This window comes from Lissotriton helveticus, chromosome 9, assembly GCF_964261635.1.
Source record: "Lissotriton helveticus chromosome 9, aLisHel1.1, whole genome shotgun sequence".
In the NCBI taxonomy this organism is placed as follows: domain Eukaryota; kingdom Metazoa; phylum Chordata; class Amphibia; order Caudata; family Salamandridae; genus Lissotriton; species Lissotriton helveticus.
Window position 1 is genome coordinate 692239986 of NC_136070.1, and position 17346 is coordinate 692257331.

A 17346-nucleotide genomic window follows, 5' to 3' on the forward strand; every position below is an offset into this window, starting at 1 on the left:
AGTGCAGATACTGCATGTTCTCATCAGTGGCCAACAGACTGTGTCAAGGTTCTTCTCAGTCCCAGAAGAGACCTTACACCACCTCCTGAAGTAGATGTCATTCATGTTACACAAGGCATCCGCAAATGTGTTTGTCCGCCCTGGTGGTCAGCGACCCCGCCAGGTGCTGTATGACAAAGAAGATTGTTGGAATACCACATGGCAGTGGTGGTGTCCGCAAACACCCGAACCAGCTTTCACTTGATGGACTTTTCACAGCCAAGAAAATATCCCTCAACTTCAACAAATTGATGTTGAGTTGAGACTACACCGGAGACTAGAGTCCCCTGATCTCTACCAGACAGCCACCTCCAACCCAGAAGTGAGGCATCAGTCACCACTGTGAACTCTGGTGTGCAAGGGAAAGGCGTCTGCCACTGATCTTTAGCAGTTCCCTCCGATATCTGGACCAGGCCGGAAAGACTTCCCTGATACTGCGCCCACTGGGACTTCAGGTCCCACTGCAGAGCCCGCATATGCCATCTCGCATTATTTACCACCAAGATGCAGGAGGCTAAGAGACCCATTAGCCTCAGAGTCAGTCTCACTGAAATCCAAGATAAAGGCCAGAACACAGGAATCACTGCGTGTATATCCTTAACTTGCCGCTCCAGAGGATAGGCGCAGAACTGCACTGTGTCCAGAATGACAATGATGAAATGGAGCATCTGAGAATGGGTCAGGTGTGACTTTGGCAAGTTGATGGTGAACCCCAACAAAAGCAGGTTTGCCATAGTCCGGAGTTGGGCGACAACTGCCTGGGGCGAGTCCACCTTTAACAGCCAGTTGTCAAAGTAGGGGAACACTGGAACCCCTGGCCCATGCAGACGTGCTTCAACCAACGCCATCACTTTCATGAACATCTGACGGGCACAGGTGAGGCCAAAGGGGACCACAGCAAACTAGAAATGCTTGTGGTCCACCATTAAGGCATTGTCCCAGCATCAGGAAACTCAGGATAGAATTGAGCAGGCCCTGACGCCAGCTCCGCAGGTAGAGAGTGGAAGTATGCTTTGACTTCTTCTGCGTGAGCTTCTTCGACTTACCAGACTCCAACAAGGAGGTCCTGGAGTAGGAAGATGATCATTCGCAGGAGCAGCTTTAGGAGTGGCCCAAGGTCTTCCACAGGAACAACGTGGAACATTCTTTTGCCACACCACCAGGAGATTTGTTGCTTGCTTGTGAATTACCTTCCGGTACATTGACTCACAATCGACAATGGCCGTGGGTCGTGTTCCAACCCCAGGCACCAGAAACACACCAAGTGGGGATCGGGCAGAAAGTTCTGCCTGTGACAATAACCCCAAAGCTTGAAACCTGAAGGTTTCACCGATGACATGTCTAACTCACTGAGAGCAAAAGCTCAAATTGTTTCACCATCAGTAGAAAAACGTTGGTCAAAAAATGACCATGGTAGCACTCCAGATTCGTGCTGTTGGCCTGGAAAGAAAGGAACTGATATCAGCGCGCTGGGGTGGTGCCTAAGGGGACTGCAACGCCGCTTCAGAAACAGAGCAGAACGCTGTCAGCTACTGGCATTCAGAGGTACTGCTCAAAACTTTTTCAGACCCAGTCTGACACCTGGAGAACACTGTAAGGTAAGGAATCTGTGGTTGTAAGTCTCTATCAGAACGTTATGTCTCAACTGAAATTTACACCAAACTATAAAGTCACTTTAACCTTTGTTTTATTCAGTAAATTTCTGAGGTGTATTTTTAAGGTAAAGTAAGATTATTTCCATACCTAGTTATAATGTCACATTAACCTTTTGCTTTTTTAATGAATTTGTAATTTTTTTTTAACGTAAAGTAAGATTTTATTACCATACATAACTTTAGCAATTGCTCACCGCACATGGCCTTAGGCCGTGCGCAGCACAGGGTTGGCTACAGGGTCTCTAGTGTGACCTGGCACTGCTCCCAACCCCTGCCGTGCAAGGCCTTTGGCTGTGCATGCCAATAGGGTTGCTAGGGGCTTGGCCTGCGGCACGGTTAGCCACAATTGTATAGGCCCTGCACCTACTGTCCCACAGGTGGCCAACCGTCTCAACCAAAACAGACACCCAACTCCCCCTTTTTTGTTAGAAATTGTTTTCTAGATCCCATGGGATTCTCGCAGGAGCCAGGAGGACGAGCTGTTATAGTGCGTGAGTCTAGGGACCGGCCCTGTAACCTAAGTGGCACCCGTAAAAAAACATTTTAATTTTTTTTTATTTAGGGGCTCCTTTTGGGACCCCCTCATAAGTTGCAGGGGGTCAGGGTACTCCTACTCTAACCCTTACATCCTACTGTATTTCATTTTCAGGACATGGGGACCAAGTCCCCAAGTTCTGTAATGGCAGCTGCAACATTATTGTTCAGGTTTCGGCCTCCAATCAGAGCATGAGTTCTCGTGGGATCCTCTCTCTCCCCTGAGAGCGAGGAGGCCAACTGGAAAAAAGTCCCCATGTCCAATTGGATCACCTTGTTTTCTAAAGTTGTGTGCCCACATACACAAACATAGATATCTATACATTATGAGACTTAATTTCTCAAAGTCTACGGAACAGATTTACACCAAATCACAAAAATCATGCTTTCTGAGTAAAGATGTAGCTTTCTACCAAATCTGGTGTATTTCTGTTCAGCTGTTTTTGCTGTGGGGCTTTCACAAAAATTGCAAGGGAAACTGCATTTTAGGACCACCCCTTTTTCTCTGCCCCTTCTAGTCAGACCAACCTAAAACTTCCAAGGAAGGAGCTGAGGTGGCTGAACTTTGCTTTTAGAAAGTTTTGTAAAGATTTGTCAAATGGTACAAAAGTTATTAACAAACCCAAAAATTCAATGTTCTATTGTTCAAAAGAGGTAAACAAACTACAATGATGACCTCTCTTGGAATATGGCAACACCAGGGGTTTCTTTTGCCACAATGCTGACAACCAAGTGATCCAATGAAACCATGCAACAGCCGCTATGAAGTGCCATTTCGGAATTCAGGAAGGCAGTAAATGCTGTAAGAAGAAGGTTATTTGTTGGGTTCAGGAGACCACTGCCCCACTCATTAAGGGTGTTGCCATCTCTGCAGACCAACACTGGTGCCTTTTGCTCTGCCTCTTTCCCCCAGGACTAGGTCAGGAAGTATAAAACTGAGCCTGAGCTTTGGCCAGAAGAGGACCATTTTCTGGTCAGGGAAATTTTATACCCCTCTCCAGCTAAGTTCAAACATAGGCGCTGCCCAGAAAAGCATATTACTTTTATTTTGAGAGTTTTATTATACAGTTTAGCATATTATTAGTTGTAGCAAGAGGATATCCAGAATTCCCACAGGATCATGCAACTTAATGCGAGTGAAACGACAAAATCTAACGAAGTGTGAAATGCTTCCAAGACACTGAACTAAAATAAGATTTTATTATGATTCTAAAGAGGACGGGCTACTTCCAACTAATAACTTTTGCAAAAGAAGACAACAACTGGTAATACTACAATACAAAACTTCAGGTATAGTCCAGGAACAAAATCCATTGTAAAGGGAATTGGACTAACATTTAAAACAACTGCACAGAAAGTTCACACAGCTAAATTCTAAAGGAACTGGAAAAAAAAACTTCTACATGGGGTAACAATCAATGATGCTTATTTTGACTGTATATGTCCATGAAATGTATGTAGTTACATTAAATTTTGCCCAAAAAATGAGTATCATACCATATCTCATACGACTGTCTACAACTGTAGAATAACAGCTTGGAGTAGGCAAACCACTTTGTGGTTTAAATTAGTTCTGCAAGAAACGCTCCTTTTGGAGTACTTTTCGCCTGAAATCAATTTTACATTCTAGGGTTACCTTGGAAAATGCATTTTTATGTACAAATAGTTTACAACACAAAAGTATCTACGTTTCTTTAGCGTACATTCACTCATATTATCTGTGCTTTCACTCAGTAGGCAAACCAATGGTGGCATTACCAGAATTCTCCTGGCTGGGAAATAATCTTCAAGTATGCTCCAATGCAGAATATGCACACATTTTAAATAAAATTATTTCACAACCCTGCTGAAAGTTTAAAAACTTAATTGCCTCTCTGAAAGTCTGGAATTTATTCTGCCTCTATGGGGAAAAGAGTGTCTAACCTCTTGTGTCTGACCTCTCCCTGTTGAGTGAAAGCAGTTGGTGCTCTGCCACCAGAGCTGCTGTGCTTACCTTTTCCCACCACAGGCTGTCTGAGCTCTTTTAAACGTGCCGCAGGTCTGACCATTTCATAGTACCAAATCGTAGAATCCATTTAATTGAACTTCAGTTATGAATTTTCTACCCTATCAACAGTAGGAATTCTGTATCACAAGCTGCAGTTCTGACTGCTCTCAAGTATCAGCAGCAAAAGTTTAACTAGAGCTGTACTTCTTACCTTGCCTCATTTGAAGTAAAAGTGGCTCTATTATAATGGGCTGTACTGTAGATCACTCCCTATTTGGAAGTCTGAGCTCTTTTAACATGAGATGTATTCTTCATCTCTTGCCATTTGAAATATCTTCATGAAATAAAGACACAAGTAGAATAGCTTTCTTTTCTCCATTTATTTATGTTCTTTGCTCTGCCTTCCCCAATTAGTCGACAGGCCCCTGAAAGATGAGTTTGATCTGTCCTTGTTCCCCTGTCAGCCAGGTCCCGCAGAATGGGCAGGCAGCGTGGAACGCGTGTGTACCATGCGGCAGTGGAATCTGGGACCAATATTTTACAGTCCTTTCTGAACAGACATGCCCACAGGGGCAGAAGGCATGGGATGGCTGCCCGGCATCCAGGTACAGCCCAGCTTCGCAGCCCAGCCAAAGGGGCACATAGGGACCCACACGACGGCACATCGGGCACTCCCGCTCGTGTTCTCCCTTCTCCTTCCGAAACCCCCAATTGTGATAGCCATGCACGTGCCCACAGTTGACATATGCCCATGGCTGCTTCTTTTCAACAACTTCCCTCTGTGCCAAGCTGGGAAAGACAAGGGTATTGAAACCCACAGGGCACTGGGGCCGAGCCGCGTTGATTTCTTGTCGAAGGGTCTCTAGTTGTTTCAGTGTTGGAGTGCGCTGCAGGCCTTCTGTTGTTCTCCAGAGCAAAGTGGCGCCGCATAGGTCAATTAGGGAGCCATCCTGGAGGACGTTGGACTCATTTTCCACCTGCAAAGTATACAAACAGTTAAAAGTTAATTTCAAAGAATCCCCGAGAGATTAAAGGTCAAATTACAAAATTAGGGAAAGGTAATTAAACATTTTAACATACATAAAACATGTATTCTCCTTGTAGGCAACGTCTGCTATGGCCTCAGAAACAGAAGTGCCTGCCAGAGTGAAGTCGGGCTGTATCTTCAGAGTGGTAATGAAGAACCTAAACTGAACTTGCAAGTCCTCCTGAATTGAACACTTTGCCTATCCTTTGGGGGCAAGAAAACCTAACCTTGGTGTGACCTCTAAATGGAAGACCATGATTTAAAATGAATATCTGTGCCTTGAATTTAAGCTCAGGGGCCCTAAATACCAAAATTACATTTATGACCCAATGAAAAAGGAAAATAAGCTACTCTTTATTTAGGTACCCCCTAGTTCTAGAGTACCCAATATTGTTTCAAGTGTGCTGGATCCATATCAATTTTTCGTTATACCCACAAGAAAGATTTGCTTATTATAACATTGTTTACTAAGTCAATGGTTATGTTGAAAATCTAGCATGGCTGCTCCCCGTGAACACCAATATTGTTCACTTGGGCCATTAAGCAGAATCTCAATCATATTTCTGTTGCTACTTGAGTGTTCTGGTGATGTAGCCACAGGGAAAGGGAGAAGCAGCTTAGATCACCAAGATTGGTAAACCTTCATAATGGTCTTTCAGGTGTTGCAGCCAGAAGCAGAATGAGATCAGAGAAATGGATGTATTCTTCTACAAATGTCGCACTGTAGGCTCAGCTACTGTATATGGGATAGGTTTATACATTTATTCTTCCTTTCACTGCGACAACACAGAAGCAAGGCACTGCGTATCCTGGAGGAAATCAATTAACTGTATTTCAGAAAAGTAAATAAAAAGATCTTCACTGTACTAATGAAAAATTACTCACTTCTAATCCTAAATCTCCACCGAAGGTATTCTCTCCAATATATCCCTGTGAATAGGATTCGTAAAAAACTCTTAAAGTCATACAACTGTAGTTAGAACATAATTTAGAAGAGAAGTCTACATTTCAAGAAAGCCTATGAACCTGAATTGGTCACATAGGGTACATTAGGTTGCAAAAAACACTTTATGCAAAACCATAACAAAACAGAAAAAGAAAAAAAAATGTTGTTCCTTGCAAAGACTGTTGTAAAAATGAATAACATACTGCTTCTTTCAAGAATTTCAGAGGTTGGACTGTCCCATCATGTTCAGGAGGATCTGTGAGGCAGTTTGTTTTTGAAGATCAATATGAGGAAGGACCAAAGAAGACTCATGTGCCATCCAAGTTCTTGGACTCAAGCAGAATGTTCAATATTTATGAACTCCGAGAATAAGATTGGTGGAGAAGAAATGGTTACCTACTTGTAGTCCTGGTTTTGCATATCTTTTGAGAACTCCAGTGTTGTTATTTCTCAAGCAGCTGTGGACTTGCGGCTTTAACAGCGGTAGGAATAATTTCTCTTTGATTTATTACTTTAGACCTGGCATCAATGGAACGGCCTTTGCGAACTCAGTTGAAGCCTCTTCATTATCACAGACACCGATGTCTGGGGTGCTTCCACAGGGATATTCAATTTTGAGACTCTTCTTACAAGTACATCATGGAAGGTGCTTATGTCCTCCATTGGAGAAACCCTTATTGAAGAACTTGCTGGAAATGTGAGTGTGCATGAAGACCCCTGAATCCCCATCATATGAGCACAACTAAAGTTACATAGGTGAATAAGTGTAAGGGGAGTCTGAATCCCCTAAATAAGAATAAGGATTTTGAGGTGCAGCATGGTGATAGCGGCTTATTTCATACAAGCAACACTGATGCCTGCTGTAAAGCCATTTTTGGAAGAGGGAGGTTAAGCAGCCACAATGACCATCTGCAAAGGGTCTTCAGCATGGAAGACAAAATGCTGAGGTCACAAGGGTTAGGAGACAGTTCTCCTACGGGTGATAGTTTGTCTTTTCTTAGGTAGCTCAGGAGAGAACATTGGTGAAGATTGTGATATTGATCTGGGCAACGAAGAGCGGTAATGTGACATTGGTAGCAATGCAATGAATGTTGAAGTGGAAGGGACTGGATAGTATGGCTAAATGGTGAAGGAGATGCTGTTGTGCATCTGGAAGGCTTCTTTGGTGATTGTGATGCTGTTCTGAGCTTTAAGAGCTTTGGCACTGAAGTCTTGATAGAGTGGTGGTGGTGATTGTGCCTCGTCATTGATGTTTAGCCAGTTTTCGACAGCAAGCATGTCAGGCTGAGGCTATTGACAGCAAAGCCATGGTCTTTAACAACATTTGCAAATGTCAACTGGGCACATGTCGATGATGCTTTTCATTTTTATCAACTTTTCCAGACCTCGGAGCATCCACCCATATGGATCATTTCACCCTCAGACAACAATATGGCATATTCTGCGACAGGTTAAAATCTTACCCGGTGGAGCCTGATGACTTCCCACTCTTGTCGCTCGTGCTCTCGTCAATAGATGGATCTGCGCTAGTATCCAGACTTTACCAGTCTTCCTTGGCTGAGATATTGGTGGGTGCAGAGGGTACACAAACTGACTGGGAGCCCGATTTAGTTCACCCCATACTGGACAAAGTTTTGTGTTTTTGCTGCACTCAAACAAAACTTGTCTCTCCAAACCACTTGTATAAATTGCTGCATTATACATGCCAACACCACGCATACACTACTACACATGGCATAGCAAAAATGTATACCACGCACTCGAATAACTGACCAAAGTGCGATCTTACCCAGGGCCGGACTGGCTACCGGGCAGTTGTGTGTGCTGCCGAGCAGAGGGCTAATTTCTCTGTGGTGTGGGCTTATTTCGTTGATGGGGACCTGCGTGCGCTTTGAAATAAAAAAAGCTAAACGATTTTCGTTTTGCACACACAGGTCCCCATCAACGAAATCATCCCCCTGCTCGGCAGCACACACAACTGCCCGGTAGCCAGTCCGGCCCTGATCTTACCCATACGGACTTTGCACACCTCACATGGAACTGTCCTGTCATTTAATCATATTGGACACAGGTTCTCGCATCGATTTCAAGGATGACAGAGCTTACTGCTGAACTCAACCCTTTGCTGGAATTGTTGGGTTATGTAAAGCCTCTGCTGCTTAATATTAGGTACTCTACTGCCATTGCGTTGTTGCTGGCCAAATGCTGGATCGCCATATTTTGGGGTAGTAGAGGAGCCCCCACTAAGGATGCCTGATTAATGGACTTTTTTTTCCCTTTTCAAAAACCTTTAGTAAGGACCAGCAATATACGTACATTACCATTTACTGCCTACAACCGTTTCACAGCCGGCATGGCAACATTCCATATATAAAAGATGGATAGGTATCGGGGGTAGGGGGATACACAGTCAGCCGCCAACAACCCCTTCGGGCCGGCCGCGTCAGTGGGAGTATTCGACATTGAAGGTTGAGTCATCATTGCGAGCATATATGGTATTTATAACAATAATGCATAAACAAAGGCGTGTTGCAAAAGAAAAAGAAGGAAAAAAACAACCTAATTTCACTTATATATATCACATGTCAGCAAAGTCGTAATCGTGATGAATAGGTATCGTGGCCCATGAGTGCTATATCCGCGGCTTACACCGTCTCAAGCCTACTGATGTACGGCAGGTGCCCGTGTTGCAGGGGGGTGACCGTCAGAGAATAGATGATACGTATCATTAGGAGTTCGCGCTATTAGCCGCAGTGTGTTCTATTAAATAGGTCTGCAGCGGACCCCATATATCTCTTGGACGTGATGAGGTGGGTTGGAGTTCTGCATATATGTGCAACTGCTCCTGGCAGCATACCAGATCCTGGAGCCAGTCCTTAAATTTTGACGCTCTCCCCCTCCCCCATCTACAGGAGATTTTCCTTTTTGCAAGTAGTAGAGCCATGGAGGTGTATTTCCGCATTTTAGCAGCAATGGGTTCGGTATACCCCAAGAGAGCAGTGAATGGGTCAGTAGGTACATGCAAGCCAGTCATAAGGTCCAGCGCAGCAAGCACTTCTGCCCAGTAACGCTGTACAGGTGGGCAATCCCAGGCTAAATGTCTAAAAGTCAGCATCACCCCTGCCACACCGATCACAGCGGTCATTATCACGTAATTTCAGCCTGTACAGTCGAGCTGGCGTGTAATATAATTGGTGTAAGTATTTGTAATGTATCATCCTAAATCTGCTGTTGGAAGATATTTCACCCGTCTGTGCACAGCAGTATGACCATTGCTCCTCGGTTATAGGGTGACCAAGGTCTATCTCCCATTTGCTCTGGGACAGTGGTGGATCGTACACTCTATTGGTTTGGACGGTGCGATACAATTTGGACAGCACATGTTCAGGGGAGTCCTGTTGTAGTAGGATATGTAGCGGGGGCATCACTGGAGGTTCTAAAGGAAAAGAGGGTGTGGCAGTTCACGTCCTGACGGAGTCTGATGTAATAGAAGTGATCTAATGGAGTGGGGTCTGCGTCTTTAAAGAATTCTTCGCTATTACTGAACTTCCCAGCGGTGGATAGATGTCCCCAGGTATGTATGGAGAGTTTACGAAGAAGCTGTCGACATCCGCCCTCCTGTGTGACTGGGAGGTCCTGTCGCCCCTGAAGGGGGAGAAGAGGAGAATATAGTGGTGTGCAGTTGGTCTGTGTAGCTAGGTCGTGCCATGCGCTAAGTGTACATTGAACGGTGGTGGATGCATTGTGTCTGGGGACCGCAGGAACGCTGATGTAGGCCGTGCTGGGGGTGGGACGCATGTATCCATGCTCAATCGCCAGGTGAGGCATATAGGGGGGGCTTCATCCAATATATGGCAAAGTATGCCTGCGTGCAGCTGAAATACAAGTCGTAATCGGGTACAGAAAACTCTCCCGCTTTATAAGGGCGCGTGAGTGTGTCCCATCTGAGTCTGGCCTGTTTCCCTCCCCATAATAGTCGTATCAATTGGGACTTCATAGCAGAGAAAAAATGTCGGCTAGGGGCATACGGGATATTAACAAATAAGTATAGGAGTTTAGGTAGGATAACCATCTTAATCAATGTTGTCCTGCCGGCCATGGATAGAGGTAGCGCAATCCACCTTGCGATTTTATCGGTCATGGAGTCTAGAGCCTTCCCGTAGTTAGCTGTCATAAGTTAAGCACGTGACCGGGACACAATGAGGCCCAGGTAGGTGAGAGTGTCATCGCACCACTTAAGGGGGAAGTCCGGGGTGAATCTAGTGGTAGAGTCAGTAAGTGGGTAGATTTGGGACTTAGACCAGTTGATGTTGACCCTTGATAGTTGTCCAAATATGACAAACAGGCGCAGTATAGGATTCAGACTGACGTCAGGATTACGTAGATATAGAGTAATATCGCCGGCGTATAAAGAAATGAGAATCTGCCGCTCTGGATAGACGATAGCATGATCTCGATAATGTTGCCTGATTTTCGCAGCGAGAGGTTCTACAGCCAATGCAAATAGAGGGGAAAGGGGACAGCCCTATCTTGTGCCCCTCGCCAATGGAAAAGAGGAAGAGCGCATTCCATTCACCATCACAGTGGCGCGCAGCCCAGTATATAACAAGTTTATCCAGGCCAGGAAGGGGGGGGGGGGGAACCCATGCGTACTAATACAAAGGAAAGGTAGTCCCACTCTAGGGAGTCAAATGCCTTTGTGGCATCAAGAAATATGGCAGCCACATTGTCCTCAGGATCGATATCGTGAAGTAAGGCAAATAGGGTTCTCAGGTTATGAGCGGTACTCCTGGTCGGGACAAAGCCCGATTGGTCCGGGAGGACCAGTACTGGCATCAAATGGCTGATGAGGTTGGCAATTAGTTTGGCGAGAATTTTGGCATCCACGTTTATAAGGGAGAGGGGCCTGTATGAATCCAATTGCGTGGGCGATTTGTTCGGCTTGTGTATTGATATAATAAGGGCCTCTTGCATTGTGCGGGGCAAGATGCCAGACTTGCGGGCCTCCTCGAACACATGCCGCAGCACTGGAATAATGAGATGTTTATATAATTTATAGAATTCGGCCGGAAGGCCGTCAGGCCCTGGGGCTTTGGTTGATTGTAATTGCATGATAGCCGTGATCATTTTGTCATCTTCATGATGAGCTAGTAGGAATTCCCTTTGGCCATTCCCTAACCAGGCTATGGCAGTGTCGTCAAAGAAGGATTCAAAATCCACTGGGGTGTGTCAGTGAGTAGAGTATAAACCCTTATAAAATTGCCTAAATGCCGCTAGAATGTCCAAAGAGTTGCGGCGTAGCAAGCCGTCTTCGTCTTCAATTTCCAGGACTGTGTTCGTGAAGCGGGGTGGGCGGATAGAGGAAGCTAACCCTCTTCCCGGTCTTTCGCCCTCTCCATAGCACAGGGTTTTCGCGTATTTCCCCCTGAACTTGCACTCACACTCTGCAGTTTCTTGGTATTCATTAAGGAGTTCATATGTTCGTGCTTGTAATGTGGGAGAGGGTGTAGACTGGAGGGTAGTCTAAGTGTGTTTCAGCTCTACCTCTAATTTGTGGAGTGTGTATCTTATGTCTCTCAGTATCCCGCCACTCTTTGCGATGCAGACGCCCCTGATGGTGGCTTTAAAAGCCTCCCATATGGTAGAGTATAGGGGGACAGAGCCTTCATTATGAAGGAAAAAATCTGATATTTCTTGCTTTACCTCATCTTTGAAGACAGGGTTAAGTAATGATTATTGATTGAGGCGCCAGGCTAGGTTACGGGGTTCTTCCTGCGGCGGGGTAAGCGTCAGCAATACTGGAGAGTGGTCCGAGTATGTGCGTGATAAGTAGGCGGTGTGTGATGTCCAAGTCGCTAATCCCCGGTAAACAACCTTTACCACAAAGTTTTTACCACGCGGTACCTTTACCACGCGGCCGTTACAACGCAAGTCGTTACCACGACTTGCGCTGGAGGGCGCTGTGGGATAAGGAATTTTATAAATTTATATTCCAACACCTTCCCTACTGTTACTGGGACTGGTGTTGGAATATAAAATTATAAAAATCCTAAATCCGCGCCCTCCAACGCAAGTCGTGGTAACGACTTGCGTTGTAGCGGCCGTGTGGTAAAGGTATGCGTTGTTACAACCTGCGTTGTAACAACGTACATCCTAATCCCCTATCCACTAACCAGTAATCTATGCGCGACCAGGAGGCGTGTACAGAGGAGTAGCAGGAGCCCTGCCGTGTCGCTGGATGGTGAGTTCTCCACGGGTTCGCAAGTCTGTGTTCCTCCACTATATCTCAGAGGGTTCGCTGCGCAGCCGTGTAGTGATGCGACTGGGGGTGCGATCTGTCCAGGCTGGGGTTAAGCGCAACATTAAAGTCTCCACCCCAGAGTAAGTGAGTGGTGTCTACATCTTGTATCTTTCCCCACAACACTCTAAAAAACTCCGGATCATCTGAATTTGGGCATAGCACGATACCATAGTAATGGACTGCCCCAGTAGCCTCCCCCACATAACAATATATCTTCCTTGAGGGTCTGCGTATGAGCCGATAGGAGTGTATGGGAATGTATGCCGTACTAATATAGCAGTACCCCGAGCATATGAGGAGTAACAGGAGAATGCTCTGTGAGCAGCCCAGCGGGCAGCGAAGGTAGGGGAAGAGTTAGGGGATAGATGTGCTTCTTGTAGCATAGCGCAATGAACATTATGGCGGTCTAGATAGGCAAGAATGTGACAACGTTTACGGGGTTCAGCTAAGCCGCGCACATTCCACGATTGGAAGTTATATTTAAGCACGGTGGGACGAATCTCTGTCATGGTCGCAGTAAAAGAATACGTGATGGGCTATAGTGTGTGTAGTGGCATCTGGATAAATTAAGCAGTGGAATCGCGACGAATGTTGGAATAAAAGGAACTTGAAAAACAATACCCACTCTCCCCCTCCTCCCACAACGGCAACCCCAACCTGCCTTGCATAGCAACCTCCCCCCTCCCATTAGTCCCACAATTCCCAGTCCCAACAGGGGACAAAAAGAAAACATTGCAACCATGTCGCACAAAGTCACATATTAGGGTTTACCTGGTGGATGGCTTCAAGAGGGCAACCAGGTTCTCCTCGCGAAAGGCGAGGGTGTTCGGGTGGATGATGTGCAGGTCCATCCAGAAGACTGAAAAAGTGGAGATGAGTGGACGGAGCACGCCTAAAGCAACAATGGGTATCCCATGCATGGGTCAATTTAGACATTGCAGGCCAAGCTCGGGAACCGTCCTCTCACCTTGGGCCAAAAGGAGAATGTGGCCTGGTCAGGTGATGTGGGCCTCTTACGATACCAAGGGTCATGTTTTTACCGCCGGGGGGGGGGTGAGGGCCGTTGTTAAAATCCTGCGCATGATTCGTACTTCCTGCAGCCAATGACCGAGCTTTCGGTTAGGTGCACAGTGCCCTTCGTGGGAAGTCCCAGCCGCAGAACTTTGTATGGTCATTTACTCAATGTCCGATGCTCTCCTATTCTCCTCCGTCATGGTTTCATGGCCTGGGCTCCCATGGTGCTAGAGTTAGTCACATCATGAAAGGGGAGTTAAGTCCATCGTCTTGAGTGTGCACACGACCGTCACTACTACAGCTGGATTCCCAATAAACCGCCTTGCGGATGAGGCCAATCGAAAAGGGAAACTGTACATGTGCAATGATAAGACCAATTAATCAATGTCCGCTGCATACCTATTCTCGTCTTTTTGCCTCGTAGGAGAGGGGCGCCCCTCCGTCAGTTTAGGTAGAGTTTTGATGAAGTCCTGAGCATGTTGCGGATTTGTAAAGAAGCGTTGCTACCCTTGGGCTGTGACTTTAAAGCGGGCCGGGAACAACATGGAATAGAGGATGCCAAGCTGCTGAAGTTTCCTTTTGACTGGAAGGAATTTACGCATTTGCTCCTGTACTGCCATGGTAAAGTCGGGATATAGGGAAATCTCCGACCCTTCATGAACAAGGCGACCTTTCTCTCTGGGGAGGCGGAGGACAGTGCCTCTGTTGCGATAGTTTAGCATTTGAGCTATTATGGGGTGAGGGGGAGTGCCAGGGGGAGGACGACTTGCCAACGTGCGGTGTGCCCTCTCGACCACAAAAACTGCTAGGAATTCCTCCCTGCTAAACAGCGTTATAAGGAGGTGTTCCACGTAGTCTTCCATTTTCCCGGTAGCAGTTGACTCCGATATCCCCAGAATGCGGAGGTGGTTTCTCCTTGAGCGCGATTCCAACTCCTTGTTTTTAGCGGCAATCACCCTCAGCACCTTCTCCATTTCGAGTGTGCGAGTGTTAGTGGTGGCAGTGGTGTCCTCTAGATCCGATATCCGCCTCTCCGCTTCTGTCAATCGGTCATCATATTTTTCTACCCTATGCGTGAGCCATCCATTCTGGCAGACATAGATTCCATTTTGGATTCAATAGAGGTCAAGCTCGACTGTATCGCAAGGAGTAGTTCTTTTAGGTCCGCCGTTGATGTGGTCGCAGTTTCAGCTTGCGCGTCATCATGTTCCGTCTGGGATCGGGGGGTCTTTCTGGAATCAAAGTTGAGCTTTGGCTGCTTATTGTCAGGTTTCCCCATCGTGACCAGACGGGAGGATCTGCGATGCAGTGGGACGTCAGGGGGATCCGAATCCCCCGCTACCAGCGCGCCCCCGTGGGCACAGGACAGTCGGCCTCCGGTGTGCGTCTTTTCTGTACGGTCAGTAGGAACCTCTGGTCCCTCGCGCCCTGCGCCGTAGGCCGCCACCAGTTCGTCTGCCCCTTCAGCTGGTCCTGCCAGGTCCCCGGCGCCGGTCCAGTAGCCACAGGCGACAGCTGCCGCGTGTTGGTCGCACTCTTCGAAGGGTGCGGACGCCCCCGCCACCACAGAAGCCCACAGTGCCGAAGCGATACGTCACGTCAGGGCGTCTCCTCCCAACCAGGAGCACAAGTATGCAGAGCCGCCACCATAGAAAGGTCCAGCTAAGTGTACGCACAGCGCAGTAGGTCACAGATGGGGGTCTTTCAGAGCGACGATCAGACCAGTTGGGACCTGCACTATAACTGGAGTGTATCGGGCCGTGTCGCTAGGCCCAGGCTCAGCTCGACTGCAGCTCCCCGCAACGGGTACCCGCCTCCACGCTCCTTGCCTGGCAGCAGCAGACTAATTGAACAGGTGTGGTCAGTCCAGGCTTCCCAGACTGCGGCAGCTGGAGGGGATCACAGGCAGTCAGTGCGGGCCGCCGATCTCAGAAATGGGCGCTAGATGACAGTCTGTTGTGTTAATGTCTAGTTGTTGTTTCCCCTTTGGTATATATATAGTCCCTTGACAGCAATGACGTAGGGTGAGAAGCACTGGGTTACTAAAAGGCCCGTTTTTCCATTAGCGCTTACAGTTATATTTGGCAGATTAGTCCTTTGCTAAGAGCACTTTCCCCGACATTTCACAGTTAAAGCCAGTCATGCATCTGGTCTCGCCACCTTCATAACGTGTGCCGATGCTTTTGTCACATTTACATTGACATGTGCTGTGCATAGACTCGATTACAGCCCTTTTCCCAAGTTTTTGCTCAGCATGCACTAACTGTAATTCCCACTATCTTCAATTAATCTTCCTTTCGGCAGTCTGTTTTTCCCGTTGTTCCCCCGCAGTTTTCAAATGCCATTCATGTTTCCTTCTCTCATGCGTGGATGTGCCGGTTCGCTGCTGCTCCGCATTCTCCGCGGCACCCGTCCTCCAGAAGTCAGGCCTCGCACATCTAGGTCGGATACCCGTCCCGCTGCCGGTGAAGGGTGAGCCGGCGGGCTGCCTCTCCAGGCCCGCCCACGCCGCCAGCAGCCTCTACCCCACCGCAGCGTTGATCAGCCACTTCGGACAGACGGGAGCGCACCAGGCCCGTCAAGCAGCAGCGGCAATGGGGTGCAGCCGATCCCCGGAGCGAGCCCTCACAGACAGTCACCACAGCGCGGATCTCACTCGCAGTCCTCCCTCAAGGCAGCAGCGAGGTCTTCGGAGCAGCGTCCCTCCTCCAGGCCGGCAGGGAACGGCCCCAGCTCAGACACTCCTCTCACGCAGCAGAGAGAGCCAGGGAACCACGTAGACGGACGGAGGGCAGCAGGACCAGTCGCGACTCAGCAGCAGGGGAGCCGTCCGCCGCAGCAGCCACTCAGTGGGTGGTAGTCTGCAGCACAACGGCAGGATACAGACGGAGTGCCGATCCCGGGCAAAAGCGTTTACCACTGAATCCTCTCCCTAGGCAGCCAGCTCCGTCGTCATTTCGGGAGCAGGAGCTCAGCAGTCCTCGCCGCAGGCCAAGACCCTCCAGGTAGGAAGAGACCGCCTTTCCTGGACCCAGGCAATCCTTGAAATGTTATTCATGCATATGTGGCCAGTAGTGCTAGGTTTTAGTGCTGGATGGCCAGGATATTAGAAGGATTTGGGCCTGAACTGCAAGAGCCTCATATGAGCGCGGTCATCTTGCTTGGCGCCCTGTAGCGCCCCCCCTGCCTGATTAAAGGACTTAATTTACTGGGACACCACCAGCGAAGTCCATGCCACATTGCAACAGCCAGCGTCCAGATGCAACGACATTTGGCAACCTTTACATGATCATCTGCTAACTCTGGAAGATGAGATCTCTGCAGAGGTGCTAAAGTTTAGACCCACACCCATAGTTCGACATGTAATCCATGAGTACTAGCTCCCTCTCATCTGAACATGGACGCTCAGCCACACAGTGTCCCTTCTACTGTTTATATCTTGCTTATATTGTACCCCATGGACATCCCAGTCAGCACTCTGTTCCTTTATTGTTACTCTGGCGCACAATGTGTGTCTTCAGTAACCTTTTCTCCCCAGTTCTCCTTTTTTGGGTTCTTTGGAGTTGTAAGCACTGTCTCTATGGAAAAAGAGACTCTAGTGGGCTTGTTAGGTCTTTTTTTTCGCCTTTGCCCTTAAATCTTCCAACTTGCCACAGAGTCTTATTACCTATCTATTCTTTAGTGTGCTCTTTGACATTTGGTTTTCAAAAGTCACAAACGTTCATGAAGTAAGAGGAAGCAACAAATATCTGTGTGGGGCTGAAGCAGCTTTCTTTCGCCCTTATAGAGCACTTAATACAAAAACATGGAATTATGACAGGAAAATTCCCGAAGAAACAATAC

The 17346-nt window shown here is 47.4% G+C and overlaps 1 protein-coding gene across 8 annotated transcripts in view; it reads right to left on the reverse strand.

Moving 5' to 3' along the window:
* Window positions 1-4580: 4580 nt before the first annotated feature.
* Window positions 4581-17346, reverse strand: part of PELI3 (pellino E3 ubiquitin protein ligase family member 3) — a 306160-nt gene continuing 293394 nt past the window's right edge. For 4 of the 8 annotated variants that reach the window (XM_078660792.1, XM_078660790.1, XM_078660789.1 and 1 more), the window contains 2 exons: window positions 6128-6172; window positions 4581-5192 (listed from right to left, as the gene is read on the reverse strand). In XM_078660792.1, the coding sequence (XP_078516918.1) occupies window positions 4626-5192; window positions 6128-6172 (612 nt within the window). In that variant the 3' untranslated portion in view covers window positions 4581-4625. The remainder of the gene's footprint in view (window positions 5193-6127; window positions 6173-17346) is intronic. The other 4 variants (XM_078660793.1, XM_078660791.1, XM_078660795.1 and 1 more) reach the window with 1 other exon arrangement.